The 16,806-nt window shown below is 56.5% G+C and overlaps 1 protein-coding gene across 5 annotated transcripts; it reads right to left on the reverse strand.

Annotated features, from left to right (window-relative positions):
* Positions 1-350: 350 nt before the first annotated feature.
* On the reverse strand, positions 351-16,208 carry VASP (vasodilator stimulated phosphoprotein). Of its 5 annotated transcripts, XM_053668497.1 has the most exons (14): positions 15,866-16,207; positions 9,092-9,263; positions 8,842-9,007; positions 7,249-7,375; positions 6,704-6,747; positions 6,528-6,585; positions 6,344-6,443; positions 6,091-6,191; positions 4,817-4,868; positions 4,612-4,648; positions 4,349-4,394; positions 4,134-4,224; positions 3,541-3,598; positions 351-1,192 (listed from the first exon to the last, which is right to left on the reverse strand). In XM_053668497.1, the coding sequence occupies exons 1-14, from the start codon at positions 15,868-15,870 to the stop codon at positions 1,155-1,157; spliced, it is 1,095 nt and encodes a 364-aa protein (XP_053524472.1). In that variant the 5' UTR covers positions 15,871-16,207; the 3' UTR covers positions 351-1,154. The 5 variants fall into 5 exon arrangements, with proteins under 5 accessions (XP_053524472.1, XP_053524470.1, XP_053524467.1 ...); XM_053668495.1 differs by having other exon boundaries at positions 4,612-4,645; positions 6,091-6,188; positions 6,344-6,585; positions 15,866-16,208; XM_053668492.1 differs by having other exon boundaries at positions 6,091-6,188; positions 6,344-6,585; positions 15,866-16,208.
* Positions 16,209-16,806: the final 598 nt, after the last annotated feature.

Raw genomic sequence — 16,806 nt, forward strand, 5'->3', positions numbered from 1 at the left:
AGCTAGGAAGGTTCTGAGGGGAAGGGGGCCGAGAGTCCTCCTATGGGTCCTTTCCCAGATGGGAAAGCCAAGGACTTCCCCAGGCCACACCATCCATGAGGGGCAGCCCTGGGCTTTCTCTGAGATGGTGAGCTGGCTGGCCCCCGGGGGAGGCAGGGAGAGGAAGGAGTGAGGAAGCTGCCGGTGAGGGGGGGAGGGAGGTGTGCCGAGAGGTCCAGAGAGAGGGCAGAACCTGAAGGAACTGGGACAGGTGGGAAGGAGGTAGAGGAGGGGTGGGTGGGTGGCCGCGGAGGGGGCGGGCACACCCCGCCCTCGTTCAGAGCGGCCCTTCAAATCACTCGAGATCTTGGCATTTATAAAAATCGGCAGGTTTATTCTGCAGGGGCCCATTTTCAAGCAGCTCCAGGTGAAGGTGGGAGAGGGGAGCTTTCTTCCCTTTTCTTTCTCCCTCATCTTACTTTCCCTAAGCAGGTAAAAATGGCCTGGACCCCAGAACCTACCCAAATTTAAAAAAACAAAACAAAACAAAACAAACAAAAAACTTGAGGTTCCAAAAAGTTACAGCGTCTTAATTCCTCATAGAAAAGGGGAAGGAGCCAAAGGGAAGGGATGTTTCTGGGGTCAGGAGAGGTGCCCCCAGCCTGGCGGGACATCCCTCCCCCCTTAAATAGCTGCCCTAAATGGAACAAGCCTTGGGCTACGGCATTTAAAAACTCCCCACACCCCATTTATCAAAACCAAAGAGAAAAAAATTTCCCTCCCCCCAAAACCTAAATATATATATTTTTTTTCTTAAAAAAACAAAAATTCGAAGGCATTAAGCGTTAAAGTGAAATCTAGAACAAGGGAATGTGAAATTCCCTCTTTCCTTACCTCTCGCTGTGGGGTTAATCGGTACACCCCCCTGTAAAGGAACCCGCCCCGCCCCAAGGGGATGGCAGAGGAGAAGGACCAAAGGGAGCAAAAGGTGGGGGCCTCCCCAGCCAATCAGCAGCCAGTATGGGCGGAGGCAAGACAAGCCACACCCCCTCGGGAGTGGGGAAGCTGCATTCCTGTATTCTTCAGCCAGTTCCAAGTTTACTTGAGGCAGGGAAAGCAGGGTGACAGGCGGGCTGTGCAGAAAGGAGAAACACGCTCTTCTGGGGCCCCCGTGGTCAGGGGGAACCCCTCTTCCTCAGCTCCTGGACAAAGGCTGGAAGGAAACAAAGGGCAGAGGTCAGGGGCAGAGCCTCTTCCCCCTTCCCTTGCAAAACAGGGCTCTTTCCAAGGGACGGGATGCCTCCAAAATAAATGTTTAAAAAACAGCCTTGACTTCCGGTCAAGATGGAGGCATAGGCAGACACCCTTTGCCTCCTCCCACAGCCACAGACAGAATTATAACTATATCCCAAAACAAATAATGACCCCAACTGTCAGAAAACTGAGCTGTACAGAAGTCCCACAACCAAGGATTTAAAGAAGCTACATTCATCCGCATGGGTAGAAGGGGCAGAATGACAGAGGTGGGTGGAGAGGCGCAGAGAGGTGGCAAATACGTGGTACCACGCTCACGAGTGGTGGTGGATAAAAATCCGAAGGGATACCTTGGGAGGCGGCGATCCCAGTCCCAGGCCAGACCACACAGCCCAGGGTTCCAGTGCCAGAAAGATAAATCCCCATAACTTCTGGCCGAAAAAACCAGTAGGGGTTGGGGCAGTGGAAGAAACTGCAGGATTTTCAGGAGAGTCCATTTAAAGGGCTTACGCGGACTTAGAACGTGGGCAAATCTAGCCACTCTGAGATTCACCACCAGGGCAACAGCTGGAAGGGCGTCAGTCACATACGGGAAGTGGGTGAAGTGAGCGAAGTGACTGGAAATGAGGTTTGCTGGGCAAATCTCCAGAAGCCAGGCAGCGGCACTGCCGCTCTCCGAGGCCTCCCCCCACACAGAGCCACAAACCAGTGAGGCGGTTCGCCCCGTCCTGGCAATTACCTAAGGCTCCGCCCCACACAATTTACAGGGCCTTTTCTAACACAGGTAGTCAAAGCAGTTCTACCTAATAAACAGAAGCAAACATTCAGAGGCTGCCGATTTGAGAAGACAAAGAAATATGGCCCAAATGAAAGAAAAGAACAAAACCCCAGGAAAAGAACTAAATGAAACCAAGATAACCAAGCTATCAGATGAAGAGTTCAAAACACTGGTGATCAGGATGCTCAAAGAACTCACTGAGTACAGCAACAACATAAGGGAAGAAATGAAGGTTACACTAAGTGAAATAAAGAAAAAGCTACAGGGAACCAACAAGTAAGAGAGGATCAAGCCAAAAGTTAAATCAATAATTTGAAACACAAGGAAGGAAAAAACACTCAATCAGAACAACAGGAAGAAAAAAGAATTTTTTTTAAAAAAAGGATAGGCTTAGGAACCTCTGGGAGAACTTTAAACATTCCACCATCCAGATCATAGGGATGCCAGAAAGAGAACAGGAAGAAACTGAAATCTTATTTGAAAAAATAATGAAAGAAAACTTCCCTAATTTGATAAAGAAAATAGACATGCAAGTCCAGGAAGCACAAAGTCCCAAACAAGATGGATCCAAAGAGGACCACACCAAGACACATCATAGTTAAAATTCCAAAGGTTGCCCTGGGTGGCTAGCCTATGAACCAAGAAGTTGTTGGTTCAATTCCCAGTCAGGGCACATGCCTGGGTTGCAGGCCCAGGGATACTCCCTGGGTGGGGGCGTGTGAGAGGCAACTGAATCTGTCCCACATTGATTTTTCTCTCCTTCTCTTTCTCCCTCCCTTCCCCTCTCTCTAAAAGTAAATAAGTAAATGAATGAATGCTAAAGGTCAAAGACAGAGAGAATCTTAAAAGCAGCAAGAAAAAAGGAGATAGATGGCTACAAAGGAGCTATCCCACAGGCTATCAGCTGATTTCTCAAAAAAAACTTTGCAGGCATGAGGGACTGGCAAGAAGTATTCCAAGTTATGAAAAGCGAAGACCTACAACCTAGATGACTCTATCCAGCAAAGCTTTCATTTAGAATGGAAGGACAGATAAAGTGCTTCCCAGACAAGGTAAAGCTAAAGGAGTTCATCATCACCAACCCATTATTGTGTGAACTGTTAAAGGGACTTATTTAAGAAAAAAAGAGATCAAAACTATGCACATTAAAAGGGCAACAAATTCACAACTGTCAACGACTGAATCTAAAAAAAAAAAACAAACTAGGCAAACAACCAGAACAGGAAGAGAATCACAGAAATGGAGAGCACACGGAGGATTATCAGCAGGGGTGGGGGGAATAGGGGGAAAGGTACAGGGAATAAGCAGCATAAACGTAGGTACAAAATAGACAGGGAGAGGTTAAGAATCGTATGTGGAAGTGGAGAAGCCAAAGAACTTATGTGCTTAACCCACGGACATGAACTAAAGGGGTGGGTACTGCTGGAGGGAAGGGGGTTACTGAGTGGAGGGAGAGAAGGGGGGGGTATTGGGACAACTGTAATAGCATAATCAATAAAATCTATTTTTTTTTAAAAAAAAAACCTCACCTTCAATTATTTCCTCTTTCACTTTCTGCAATTCCTTCCTCACCTCTTCCAGAAGCTCCTGAAAATAATCGGGTACAACTGATCAGGAAGGGTACAAGGACTTGCTGATCCTAATCTCTCCTTAGTGACTGAAGGGCCACACACACACACACACACACCATGACATCACTGACAAGGCCATAGAGGGACTGGAGAACTCTAGAGAATTCTGGATACTTAGAAGCCAGAAGAAAAATACTGGAGAACATCCAGTACCCGGGTTGGCAAATACGGTCCCGTCTGCTGCCAACTCCAACCGGTGATGGATGTCCAGGGCCAGTGCGCCCGAAAGAACTCTGGGCACCATCAGAAATATGTGCAGTGACAGATTAGTAACGTCCATCGAGGGCACTGGAGAGGGGGTTGTGGATGAGACAGACACGTCATCCCTGACCCAATCAAATCTCTTCATTCCTCAGACTAGAAAGCTGAGTGTTTCTGAGGCCTTTTCTCGAATCACCAGGCAGGTCAGTGGCAGAGTTTAGACTCAGATCTCCTCTCTTCCTGTGGCTCCTTTCCAGCCCCCAAGCCTGCCCCCAGCGCCCTCCCCTTACCTGTTTCACCCTTTCCAGGTCTGACTCATCACCGGAGCTGGGCGTAGAGGGGTGGACCTCAGAAGGGATCACTGAAGAAGATGACTTCATCCTGGGACAGGCAGGGTGGTTTGGGACAAAAATGAGGTTAGAGAGGGCCTGCCTCCCCTGCCTCCCTACAAAGTCGGCCGATCCAACTACTTTGGGCAGGTGGGGCCCCAGCATTGATGGCCCACCTTGGCAAGGTTGTGCTGTTTTTCTCCCAGGGTCTCCGCACAGGTTCTGGGGGACAGGCAACAAGTCAGAAAGATAAGGGACAAAGAATGCCCCACCTCAATCTTTCTCCCAAAGCCTCATCAGCCCCTGTTCAAAGAACCATCTCAGGAGACTACAGTCCCCAGCATTCTTTGCACAGACCCTCTCAAGAGTATGCTCTAGGAGTGAGGACAAGGCATCCTGGGACTTGTAGTCCTCGTGGCTAGCCTGGGCTTTCACTCACCGCTGTGGGCTGGGACTCTGGCCTCTGGCTCCTCCTGCTGGCGGGAAATTAAAAAAAAAAAGTCACTAGCCAGTCCCTGCCTCACCTTTGTTCATTTCCCTCTTCCGTGTTCAACCCAGCCCGCCAGGGTCACACCACCTCCCCAGGATCCCAGCCGGAATGGTACAGCCCAAGGTGTATAGGGCAGGAAGAGCCCCTAACTCACACTGGTAGACTCATCCTTGGGAGTTTTCTCCCCGACCAGGGTGGCTTTCCTTCTGCAGGAGGGAAAGGCAAAACAGACGGCCTCAGCCCTCCCTCAGCCATTCAACAATTCCCCTTCCCAGGGTTCCCAAAAGGTAGATTCTAGATACAGAGTTACAGGATGTGTGAAGGCTAAGAACACTTTAGTTTTAGAAGTTAAAGAGAGTGTAAGTCCTGGCCGAGTAGCTCAGTTGGTTAGAGCACTGTCTGGAAATGCCAAAGTTGTGGGTTCGATCCCCAGTCAGGGCACAATCAACAAATGAATGCACGAATGACTGGAACAACAAATCCATCTCTCTCTCTCTCTCTCTCTCTCAAACTGATAAACTTAAAAAGTTAGCCCTGGCTGCTGTAGCTCAGTGGATTGAGCATGGGCCTGCAAACCAGAGAATCGTGGTTTGATTCCCAGTCAGGGCACATGCCTGGGTTGCAGGCCAGTTCCCAGCAGGGGACGCACTAGAGGCTACCATACATTACATTTCTTTCCCTTTCCCCTTCCCCTCTAAAGATAAATAAATAAAATATATTTTTAAAAAAATTAAAAAGTTAAAGAGAGTGCTATTTTTGAATTGAGGTGGGGGTTTTACGATTCTCACATTTGGGAATCACAAAATTCTAAAGGCATAGGGCTCTATCTTACATGCCAGGATTCTAGGAACCTGAGTCTCCAGATTCCGAGGCAGAAATTTATTTATTTATTTATTTCCTCACCCAAGAATATGTTTATGGATTTTAGAGAGAGGAAGGGAGTGGGGAGAGAGGGAAAGGCGGGGGGAGAGAAAGAGAGAGAAACATCAACGTGAGAAACATAGATCGGCTGCTTCCTGAATGTGCCCCAAGTGGGGACTGAACCCACAACCTAGGAATGTGCCCTGACCAGCAATTGAACCCGCAACCTTCTGGTACACAGATGATGCTCCAACCCACCCAGCCACCCGAGGAGGGCTGAGGCAGGAATTTCCAAGGTTCTAGAATCTGGAACATTCTAGATGCTCCCAGGCGGCTGCAAACCTGAGACAGCTCAGGAGAACGTGATCGCCAGCATTCCGTCCCAAACCTGGCTACCAAAGGGGAACGTTCACCCAAGGAAACAAGAAAGTGGGAATCTTGGTCCCCCCACCCACCCCCCCACCCCCGCCCCGCCTGCTCTACAGACCAGGTGATCACTGATGGTCTGCGTGGCTGCTCTGGGTTTCCCAGGGGCGCCCGGCGTTCCGGCCGCACGCTCAGGCTCACCTCCGGGCCAGCATGGCGTTCATTTCTTCCATGAGCCCCCCGCCTGTGCTTCGACTGCTCTCAGCTTTGGGGGCTGAGGGCCCCCCTGAGGCCTCCTCCTGCTGGAGAAATTACAAAGAAGAGGGGGCTTTTATGGGCAGGCCTCCTGGCCTCCAGCCCCTCCTGTGATGCCCTCAGGCAATTCTGGCCTCATTTCCCATTATTCCATCAGGGCCCCAGTCTCCCCACACCCTGCCATGTCTGGCCCCCTCACCTTGCTGACTTTCCTGAGTTTGGCTCCCGCAATGGCTGCAGCCAGGCCGGGGGCCCCAGTCCCTCCACCGCTGGGGCCTGATGATGTGGGGAGAGGGGGTGGAGGGGGTGGTCCTCCCCCTGCTCCATGCCCTGCAGCTGAGACCCCGGATGGGGGCAGGCCAGGAGGTGGGGGAGGACCTGGAGGAGGGGGTGGTCCAACAGGCGGGGGTGGTCCCCCAGCTGGGGGAGCAGGTGGTCCTCCTGAAACAGACACAGAAAAGGGGGTCGCTGAGAGAGAAGCCAGATTCTTCACTATCTAGCCAGCCCACCCCCTCCTCTGGGAGGCCCCTGACTCCCTCCGAGGCCTGTGAACAATCACCTGCATTGGAGACCCGGCGTTCCCGTTCCATGTGCTCCGGCTGCCTGAGGAGGGAAGGTGGCGCTGCCGTCACTCAGGGCCCTGAGGACGGCCAGCAACCCCTGGCCTCCCTCTGAGGTGTCCAGTCAGGCTGCTCCTGATCCCTACCCGGCTTCCTTCCCCAGGGGCCCAGGAAAGGGTGGGGTGGCTGGGGGCGCAGGGTGAGGCCAAGATGCAAGCATTCTAGTCCTCGGACTGTCAAAAACATTTAAATTACCAAATGCCCAATATGCTTCAAACAACCAAATTCTGGACTCAGAATCTGGCGTGGGGTGAGGTGGAGGCGGGATCTGAAGGGTCAGTAGATTCTGCAATTCCTGGGAGTCAGGAGTTTCCCAAACCCGGGAGGCAGGAGTTTCTGAAAGCTGTTAACTTCTAGTCCCCCCCGGGAGTTGTAACATTTTGGAAACTGAAGGTTGGCGAGTTCTGAATTCTAGGAGTCAGGTCTGTGGGACACCCCAGAACTCCCGCAGCAGCCAGGTTCCCCACACGGGGCCTGGCCCCACCTTTTCTGATGCTCCATCTCCTCTGCGGAAGGGCCGTTCTGGACAGACCAGGTGGCAGGTGCAGCGGGTGGCTGCGAGGACAGTGGTAGTGGTGGCGGTGGCGGTGCCGGCGCTGGCGGCCCACCTCCTGCAAGGTGAGAGTAGAAAAAGGCGATGAATCCTCCCTGGAACCTGCCCCGCCTCTGGGCACTTTCCCTCTGCTCTCCCAGGGCTCTCAGACGTCCTGTCCAGAGGCGCTCACTTCCTTCTTCCTCCACCCTGACACTCCGGGCCGGGCTGTGGGCACCGGGCACACTTCCTGGACGAGGGTCAGCACCAGCTTCCCTTAACTGAGCGGATATGAGGTGGGGGCTGGGGAGCTGGCCAAATGGCAGGCAGGACAACGAAGGCCCAAAGCTGGCAGTCAGTGGCGCCAAGTCCCGCAGACGGTGAGTTTGCGGGAACAAGGATCAGGCTGAACCCAACATCTAGTATAAACAACTGGCCCAGCTGCTCAGACCCCGGAGCCCGAGGACCCCCGGGAAGGCTGAGAACCCACCCCTCACCCACCCTCAAGGCCTCCCGCTCCCCTGGACCCAAACCCCTCCATGCTCTTCTCTGTGCCTTCAGATAAGGAAGCCCCTCCCACGGACACTGAAGCGGCTCCTGGAAGCGAACACCCGGGCCATTAGTTGATCTGAGGTTCTCTGCGGCAGGGACCCCAGACCCCGGCGCACGCAGCTGGCGCTGCCAGGGAGCCCGTTCGAACCGCAGAGGCTGGGCCCCCACCTCTGCCCCGCTGAACGGGAATCTGCATTCTACCCAGCGGTCCAGACGCTTGCTGGGCACGTTCAAGCTAAGAACTACCGCCTGGAGATTTTTTTATTTTAATGTCTAAAATCAAAATTGATGAGGACACCAGCCAGTACAATGGTTACCTGGCAAAGGGCGCGGAGAGAGCCTTCCGAGGGCTGGCAATAGCTCCATTTTGTCTGGGAGGCCGTCAGTAACTCGGGAGCAGAGGGGGGTAAAGATTCACGAGGCCTGCTGCACCCGCAGGTATCGGGTGTACGAGGGGCACACAGGAGCCCGCACAAACTCCTCAGAACAGCCCTGGCTGGTGTGGCTCCGTGGATGGAGCACCAGCCTGTGACCCGAAAGGTCACCGGTTCGATCCCTAGTCAGGGCACATGGCTGGGTTTCGGGACAAGATGCAATTGATCAATGTATCTTCTCACACATCGATATCTCTCTCCCTCTTTCTCCTCCTGTCCCCTCTAAAAATACATAATATATATATTCTTTTTAAAGATTGTACTTATTTATCTTTAGAGGGGAAGGGAAGGAGAGGGAGAAATATCAATGTATAGTTGCCTCTTGTGTGTCCTCTGATGGGAACTGGCCTGCAACCCAGGCATGTGCCCTGACTGGGAACTGAACCGCGATACTCTGCTTCACAGGCCCGCACTCAGTCCACTGAGCTACACCAGCCAGGGCTCAAATATATAGTTTTTAAATCCTTAGAATAACTGTCCACAGTCACAGCAGCAACACATTCGCCCCATTGTCGGAGGAGTACGGGGAGGGGAGGCCCCCTCAGCCCACGAGTCTAACCTTCCAACGCCTCTAGGGCACTGGCCATGCCTGCGGCGAACTGTGCGGCGTCCTCCTTGCTGCTGAAGTTGAGGCCCCAGACCTGGCGGGCGTCACGCCACTGGTGGAAGTTGGGGGTGGCCTGGTTATACTTGAGACCCCGCAGGATGGAACAGTTGATGACCACCTGGCAGCAGGGGAAACATGGGTGAGGGTCAGGGTGCAGGCGTGGGGGGTGCAGCCCTCGGAGGCACAGGCAGAGGGGCCTCACCTGCTGGTCTGGCTGCATCTTCCGGCCGACCACCCGGAAGGAATTGGCTGTGGGGTTGTGGTAGATCTGGACTCGGCTGAAGGCCTGGGGGCCCGTGCCGGCAGGCAGCCACCGCTTGTTGCCGTCATCATAAAGCATCACAGTGGCCCGGCTGGAGCAGATAACCGACTCGCTGCCAGGAAGTGGGGAGAGAGGAAGGGAGGCCGGTCAGTCAAGGGGGGCACGGGCTCCCCACCCCAGGGGCTGGTCCCCCTCGGAGATGCAGAGACGGTGTGAGAGGGAGAGAGAAACACACCGGGCAGAGCGAGAGAGGCACACTGGAGACACAGACACTAACTGGGGGTGTGAGACAGAAGAGGAAAAAGAGGACGGGCAGCCGGGGAGGAAGAGACAGGAAGAGGAAGTCGGCCAGGCCGACTGGAAGGGACAAACGTACAGACTGATGAGCGGAGATCAGAGAAGGAGTCAGATCGACAGAGAGGGGAGAGGCAGGCGAGGGAAAGGTGTGGGGTGGAGAACCAGACAGAAGGAGGAAGACAGAGAGAAGGACAGTCAGGGAGAGATGCAAGGGACAGAGAGAAGGACAGTCAGGGAGAGATGCAAGGAAGTGCGGAGCGGGAGCCGGAGGCGGCAGCATTGGGATGCTGCCCCTGCCTGGTGCTCCTGGAGCCTCAGTTTCCCTATATTTCTGCCAGGGTGCTGGGACCTCTGCCCCCCACCCGACTCCCTGCTCGGGTCAGAGGAGGAAGCTGAGGTGCAGGGAGGGGAAGCGTGAGGCCTACAGCAAGCTGGGGAGCAAGGCTACTACCCCCAGCTCACGGGTGGCAAACACAAGGCCCGCAGGCCAACAGCCCTCCACCTTGTTTTGCCGAGCCGCAGAACTGAGCTCCTGGCCCCTAGTTAAGGAGTAGTTCCATTTATACAGTCCTAAAATTCCATTCAGCCCTTTGAAGGCAACGGGAAGGCTGATGTGGCCCCCGGTGAAAATGAGTTTGATATCCCTGTCTTAGCTTCTCCTATTCTTGCTCCCCGAACACCCCCCACCCCACCCCCAGGACTGCAAGAACTCCTGGCCTCCACCCTCAAGTGCAGGATGCCTTCCTGTCCCCAGACAGGGACAGCCCAGGGGTGCCCAGGAGCACCTTCCCTGGTCTGGGGGTCACAGAGGACTTCTGGAGCAAGGGACATCTGACTCAGCCTTGAGGGGAGGGGTCAAGAGACTGGTTCAAAGTTCAGGATCTGATATTTACAAATCTGGGTTCAAATACTCCATATGACTCAAGCAAGCCACCCCTCCCACTTGAGACCTGGGAGCTGGGGAAATGACAGTCCCCCGTAGGGACAGTGGGAGCAGATGAGTCTAGGCACATAAAGCAGAGCACCTGGCCCAGTGCCTGTCATGTATGGAGCAGTGATTGTCACCATCCCTTTCCCAGGCACCCTGAATGTCCAGGATCCCTCCAGACTCCCCAGCAGTCCTTGGGGTGGGGGTGGGGGGCGGCCGTTCAATCTCCCCTCCCCCAATGCGGAAACTCCGACTCCCAGACAGGAAGTGACTTGCTCAAGGTCACACACAGACCTGAGGGAAGCACTAGTCGCCACCCCACCCCCACACTACCCCCTTTTTTCCTAAAAAGAGGAAGTTGGTGGTCAGAGGTTTCCGGGGAGAGAAATTACACCCCGAAATGGCTCTGCCTGTGCCGGGCCTGGGGGCTGGGGCGTGATGCGGAGGCTGTGAAAGACGGGGCAGGGAAAGCCCCTCGGCACAGCCAGCTCCGGGTTCCTCGGCCCGGAAGCCGGGCCCTGGACATCCCCAGGGTTACATAACGTGGCACCTCCTTCTGAGGAGGCGCTTCCGCTGATCAGGCCCCCTAAGCCCTCTCCTATCTCATTTTATTCTCACTGCAGCCCTTGCAGATTGGCACCATTTCCTCCGCAGTTTGGAAGTGAGGACTTCAAAAGGAAGCCCAGAGAGGGCACAGAGCGGCCAACAAGGGGCAGAGTGAGGGTCTGCCCCCAGGCCACCTGGGAGGCCAGTCCACAGCCTTAACCACCAGGGACCAGGTGGGCCCTCCCCAAACACCAGGTGCTGTTCCCAGACGAGCATCGCCTCAGGGGGCCACTTCTGGTTCCCGCAGCCCCTGGCAGGGCAGGGTTGAGGCCTCGCCCACACCTGCCACCCGCCCCCAGGGCAGACTGGCCAGGCAACTGCCCCACCCAGGCTGCACTTTGCTCTCCCCAGCTGCCCTGCCCTGCAGGCTCTGGCCTGGCCTGAGGGTGCCTGCTGCTGGGTGACCCCAGGCTGGTCCTGCCCCTCTCCCCGCTTACGGCAGAAGGGTTCAGTTAAAACATCAGTCGGAAGGAGTCCCTTCTCTTCTCGGAAGCTCCCCTGGCTCAGGCAGAAAGAAAGCCCAGAGAGCTCCGTGGCTTCCATGATCCCTGTGCTCTCTGATCTCATCCCTTCCCTTCCCCCCAGCTTGCTGTTCCAGCCCCTCCAGCTTCGCCTCCGAGCTGCTCCTTCTACAGACCAGCAAGTCCCAGCCTCCGGCCTAAGCAGTCATTCTTCCTCAACCTGGATCCCCACTTCCCCCAGGTCTCCGCTTGGCGGTCACTGCTTCCTCGGACCACCCGAAGAGTTCCTCTCCCTCTCGCCACACATCCCACCTGACAGACCCCCCCCGCCCCCCCCGTGTCCCCCACCAAAACATCAGGACCGCAAGGGAAGGAACTTGTGTCCTTACTGTTCACTGCTGTGTCCCCAGAACCTAGAACGGTGCCCAGCACATAGTAGATGCTCAACTATTGTCAAATTAGCCATCTATACAAAAGGACGCTTAGCAATGGCGGCTGCCGGTGACTAGTTAGCCTGTGTCCCAGACACTGTTCCGGGTGCTGAGCGCCCATCGCCACAGAGAACCTTGCGACAACCTCACAGGAGGGACTCTGGTCCCTGCCCTTTTTATAGAGGAGAAACCTTGGGCACAGAGAGCTGAAGACATTCGCCCCAGGCCACACAGCAAGTAGGGCGGAGGGGCTCCCATTTGAAACGGAGTCCGCCCCAGTTCTTCGCCTCACTGAAAGGTGAGGAAACAGCAAAGCTGAAATTTGAAAAAAGCCAAGTGGTGTGTATCAAGAGGTTTTAAAAAAAGAAAGGTGGGAGGTTATAAACACATCCACACACAGAGGTGACGGACGCAGAGGCTGCTTCTCGGGGCACTAATGGTGACTGACTCCCAGGATGGGCCTGGGCACCTGAGGAGGGGTCGCACTGTCCACTGTTTAGAACCGTTTGCTTCTTTCTTTCTTTTCATTTCCCCCCACCATGGGCTGGTGTGTTACTTATAAAAAACTCATTAGTTCCTTAAGTCCAAAAAATAAAACTATAAACCAGGCAAAATCTGCCATGGAAAATCCCACCGACGGGAAGCTACAGAGTGAGGTTTGCAGGGGATCAGCCCAGTTCCAGGGTCTCACAGAGTCTCGAAGAACAGAGCCTGAATCCCTGGCCAGCCCAGGGGACACCCTTCCACAAGAGTCTTCGGATTCTGGAAAACTCGAGCATGCCATGGATGAGAGAGGGTTCAAGTTGACCTCTTGCAGTGTGCCTTCACCTTTCTGAGCCTGTTTTCAGCCCAGAAAACCGTAACTCACTGGTTCCTTGTAAGGGTTCAAAGAGATAAGAAAAGCCCTAAAGCTCCGGAATTTGGGCACAATCTCCATACAAGGCAGCTAAGAGGCAAAACAAGGGGAGAGAGCTTCTCATCACTGGAGGCAATCAAGCATAGTCATTCTGGTTTACTCAAACCTTCCAGATTAGAGGCTTGCCCTTCCCATTACCCCCTCACTCTCATCCTAAGACTTACCCTCTAGCTTCCTTAAACCACAAAACCTGTGATCGACACTCCTCCCACGCATATACAAGCTTTCCAGACCGGAGACCTTCCAAACAACCCTACAAAGGGAACCAGATCTAGCGTCCGTGTGACGGGTGCACACTCACGCTGCTCCACCCTCCCTGCTGACCAGCGTCAGTTTGTCAGTTTCCCATAAGTGAGCTTGTCAGTTTCCCGCAAGTGAGCGCGGAGGCAAAAGCTCCCGCTCTGGGTTTGTTTTCTCATCTCCATTCTGTTCATAATTCGTACCGTGAAAGCATGTTACCTATGGATTCTTAAGAACATCATTAAAGGCTTTATTTTCCTTTCTTTAATAGCATCACACTCTGGAGACAGCCCCGAGTTCAAACACAGACTTGCCCACTTCCAAACTCTTAGGCAAGTTGCTTCATTTGTCGGGGCCTCAGCTTTCCCGTCTGTAAACTGGGGTTGGGGCGGGGGCCCAGGTATCATGGTATCCATCTCTCAGACTTGCTGTGAGGATTGGACTGACTCAGGCACCCAGGTCAGTGCCTGTGCAAAGGAGATGCTTGATTGAACGGTCTCTTATTTTTTTAAGTAAAATCAATTAACAGTAATTACTATTAGGAGAAGAGGCAAGAAACGGACTCAACCTCTCCTTCAGGGTTCCCCCCGGCCCCGAGCCTCAGACCTCTGCCCGGCTGGCCAGCTTTCCCGGAATCCCAGCTCAGAGTCCCAGGCACAGCACTCAGCAAATATTTGTCAAACTGGGAGAAAGAAAACTGTTATCTTGTAATTTTCCATCTTAACATCCTCTCTTCCAACTGCCCTCATCCAAAGCAGCCAGAAAGCCGAGGATCCCTGTCCCCTCCCCTCCCTCAACACTGCCCAAGAGTTTCTGAGGGATCTTGCTGCCAGGCCTTTCTCCCTCTGAGCCTCAGTTTCCCCAGCTTGTACAGGGGGTATGGGTCGATTTGAATCCTAGCTGCCTTTGGAGAAGAGGAACAGCCCAGAAAGTCGGGTGTGGTCACTGACAGGGAAGACCTCTCAGGAAGTGTTAGTAACCCCCCCGGGGGGTCAGCCCACTGCTCCACCTCTGCCCGCCCCCCACGAGGTGGCGAGGTTTAGCCCCTGACCATTAGTAGGGGGCCAGTGGGAGGGCTGGGACCTCGGGCCTGGGCTTGGGGGTGGGGGTGGGAGGCCGGCCCAGACACAGCTCCTGCCCTTTTACGGTCTCGCTGAGTGAGGCAGCACTAACTCGGACATCCGCCATCCGCCTTCCACGGTGCCTGGGACCGGAAATGTGGGGAGGGGGGGCAGGGGCAAGGGGTGTGGCTGGGGCCAGTGGGAGAGGAGACTCCCCGGGGAAGAGGGTGAAGGAAGACAGCCTGGCCCCCCGAAAACTACCCGCTCCCCCAAGCAGACCTGGAAGGGCTATCGCTGTAATGGGGGAGAGGGGGGACGGGAAGTCTGGAGGGCGTCTGTGGGGGCCCCTTGTTCCAAACTTTCCAATCGTCCCTTTCCCATCAGAATGAACACATGCGGGAGGCGGGTTGTAAAATAGGAACGCCCCCCTCCCCGCATGTCAGAGGGCAGGGGTACGGAGAATGCGGAGGAAGTGGGAGGATGTGGGCACCACGGGGTTAATCCCCAGCTGTCCCCAGGGGCCTCCCCCTCAAGCCGGGGTCTTTGGGGCAGGAAGTCCCTGAGAGAGTGGAGGAAGGGAGATAGTATTGTCAGGCTCAGGCCACTCGGGAGAAATTATGGGGGGGGGGGTCATGGGGAGGCGAGGGGGAGGTGGGTCCAGTGAGGTCCCCGAGCCTGCACCGGCCCTGCCCTCAGATGAGCCCGGGAGTTTTGAGGGAGGCCCGGGGTAAGACAAGATCCCTGGGTCCCTTGAACCCTCCTCCCCTGGATTAAATTCCTGGGCAGAGAGCTGGAACCATCTGGGAAGCCTGGGTCCCATGGGGCGCGGGGTATGACCTTGACGCTCCCAGCGCGCCCCTTCTCCAACCCCCCCAGTTCCGATGGCGGGAGGGGAGGGCGCTGGGAGAGGGGGAGGCGCCGCGCAGGGGAAGCAGCCGGCCCGCGGGGCCCCTCCCCGCGCCCCCCCCACGCCAGCTGTCTCGACAGGTGAGTCAGGAAGACAAAGGCCCCCCCACTCCCCCAGCTGCCGCGCCCCCTCGCTCCCCGGGCCGCGCAGGTGGGGGAGAGGGGCCGCCCTTCTGGCCCGCGGCCGGGGAGCCGCCCTCGGCCCCGAGCGCCCGCTGGGTCCCGGGCACGGCCTGGTGGAAGCAGACGGTGGGCAGGGAGCGGCGGGGGGATGGGAGTCCTGCCCACACCCTCGAGGCGGCGTCAGGGTCGGTCCGCGCCCACCTCCCCCGAGGACGGGAACCCGTCCAACGTCGGGGCTTAAGTGTCTCCAAGTTGAAGAGGAGCGAGGTCCCGCGCGGGCGCTCTCCCGCGTCGCGCGACGGGGAGCCCCGCACACCAGGGTCCAGCGTCCCGTCACTGCCCCAGGTGCTGGGGACCCTCCGACCGGCCCCCGCAGCCCCTCTAGGCGCCCGAGTTGAGATCTGGGTCGGGGCGGGGGTCCCGAGCCCTGCCTCCGTCCCGGCCCCGCTGCGGGGAGTGCCCGCCAACTTGGAGGTTCTCTGAAAAAGTCTGAAAAATGCGGGAGTCCTCGGAACGCCCCCAAATGTGAGGGCTCGCAGGAGGACCTCCCTGGCACCACCCCGGACCCGGGGAGTCGTGGGGGGAGGGTCAGCATTTGGGGCTCATCCCAGAGGGCCCGGCCTCCACCCCGAGGCCCCCGGCGCCCGGTCCCCGAATCCCAGCCCCGAGCGCGCTGGGGGGAGGGGACAAAGGCGGGGCGGGGAGCGGCGCCGGGTGGCAGGGTCTGGAGGCGGCGGAGGCTCACCTCATGGCTGCTCCGCGGGCGGGCGGCGCGCCCGCAGGGCGGGTGCTCCCGGGGCGCCCCTCGCTCGAGGTTCAGGGGTTCGGGGTCGGCTCCAGGTTCCGCTCAGTCTCCTCCGGGGTCCCGCCCCATAGAGTCCGGCTTCCTGGGGAAAACGTGCACGCGGCCGACGCGGGAACTGGGGGCGCCTCTCCCCTCCGGGGGGGCGTGATCGGGGTCCCTGCGGCAGAAGGGGGTGCGGCGTCCCCTCCGCGGCGCGCCCCCTCGGCCGGCGGCGGCTGCACTGGTACTCTTACTACTGTACTTCTCTTCGCTACATTTCGTTCCAAAATTCCACTCCCCGCACCCACAATGCCCTGCGCCTTAAAGGGGCCGCGAGCCAGTCGAGGCGGCGAGGGGTGCGGCAGAGGGCGCTTGGAAGGGCGACGCGGAACCCTTGACCCGCTATCCCTCTCTTCCCCAACGTTATTGCATGAGTGTGCATGCCGGGGGGCACCCTCACCTGAGGGGGGGAAGCTCGGGGGAGGGGGAGGGCTCCTTTCTGGACACCTAGTTCTGCCCCATGATGCGAATCCTTAGGGGTATCTCAATGAGGACACAATTTGTTCTCACCCTCCCTATATTTCTCCATTTCTTTATATTCTGCTCGATTTGGGGAGGGGGCGAGGAGGACCCTCTGGTTAAGCATAAATTCGCTCAGATTTTTCTCGCTAAATCCTCCTTTTCTGACCCCCAACATTTCTCTGCCAATCTGTGAGGGGTTACTAGGGGTGAACCCTCTCCCCGGCGCGGGAGGGGGGCAGTGGGAAGGGCCCCACCCCTCTCGCTGCCCCCCGCCCGGGCCGAGAAGGTGAGGAGGAAGTGGGCTGAGGGGGCGCGGCCGGCCGCTGACTCACAGCCGCAGGGGGTGGGGGTGCGGCGCTGGACCTGGGTGGGGATGAGAC

The sequence above is a fragment of the Artibeus jamaicensis genome, unplaced genomic scaffold (genome assembly GCF_021234435.1).
Source record: "Artibeus jamaicensis isolate MK-2021 breed Jamaican fruit bat unplaced genomic scaffold, CSHL_Jam_final contig_1526, whole genome shotgun sequence".
Taxonomy (NCBI): Eukaryota; Metazoa; Chordata; class Mammalia; order Chiroptera; family Phyllostomidae; genus Artibeus; species Artibeus jamaicensis.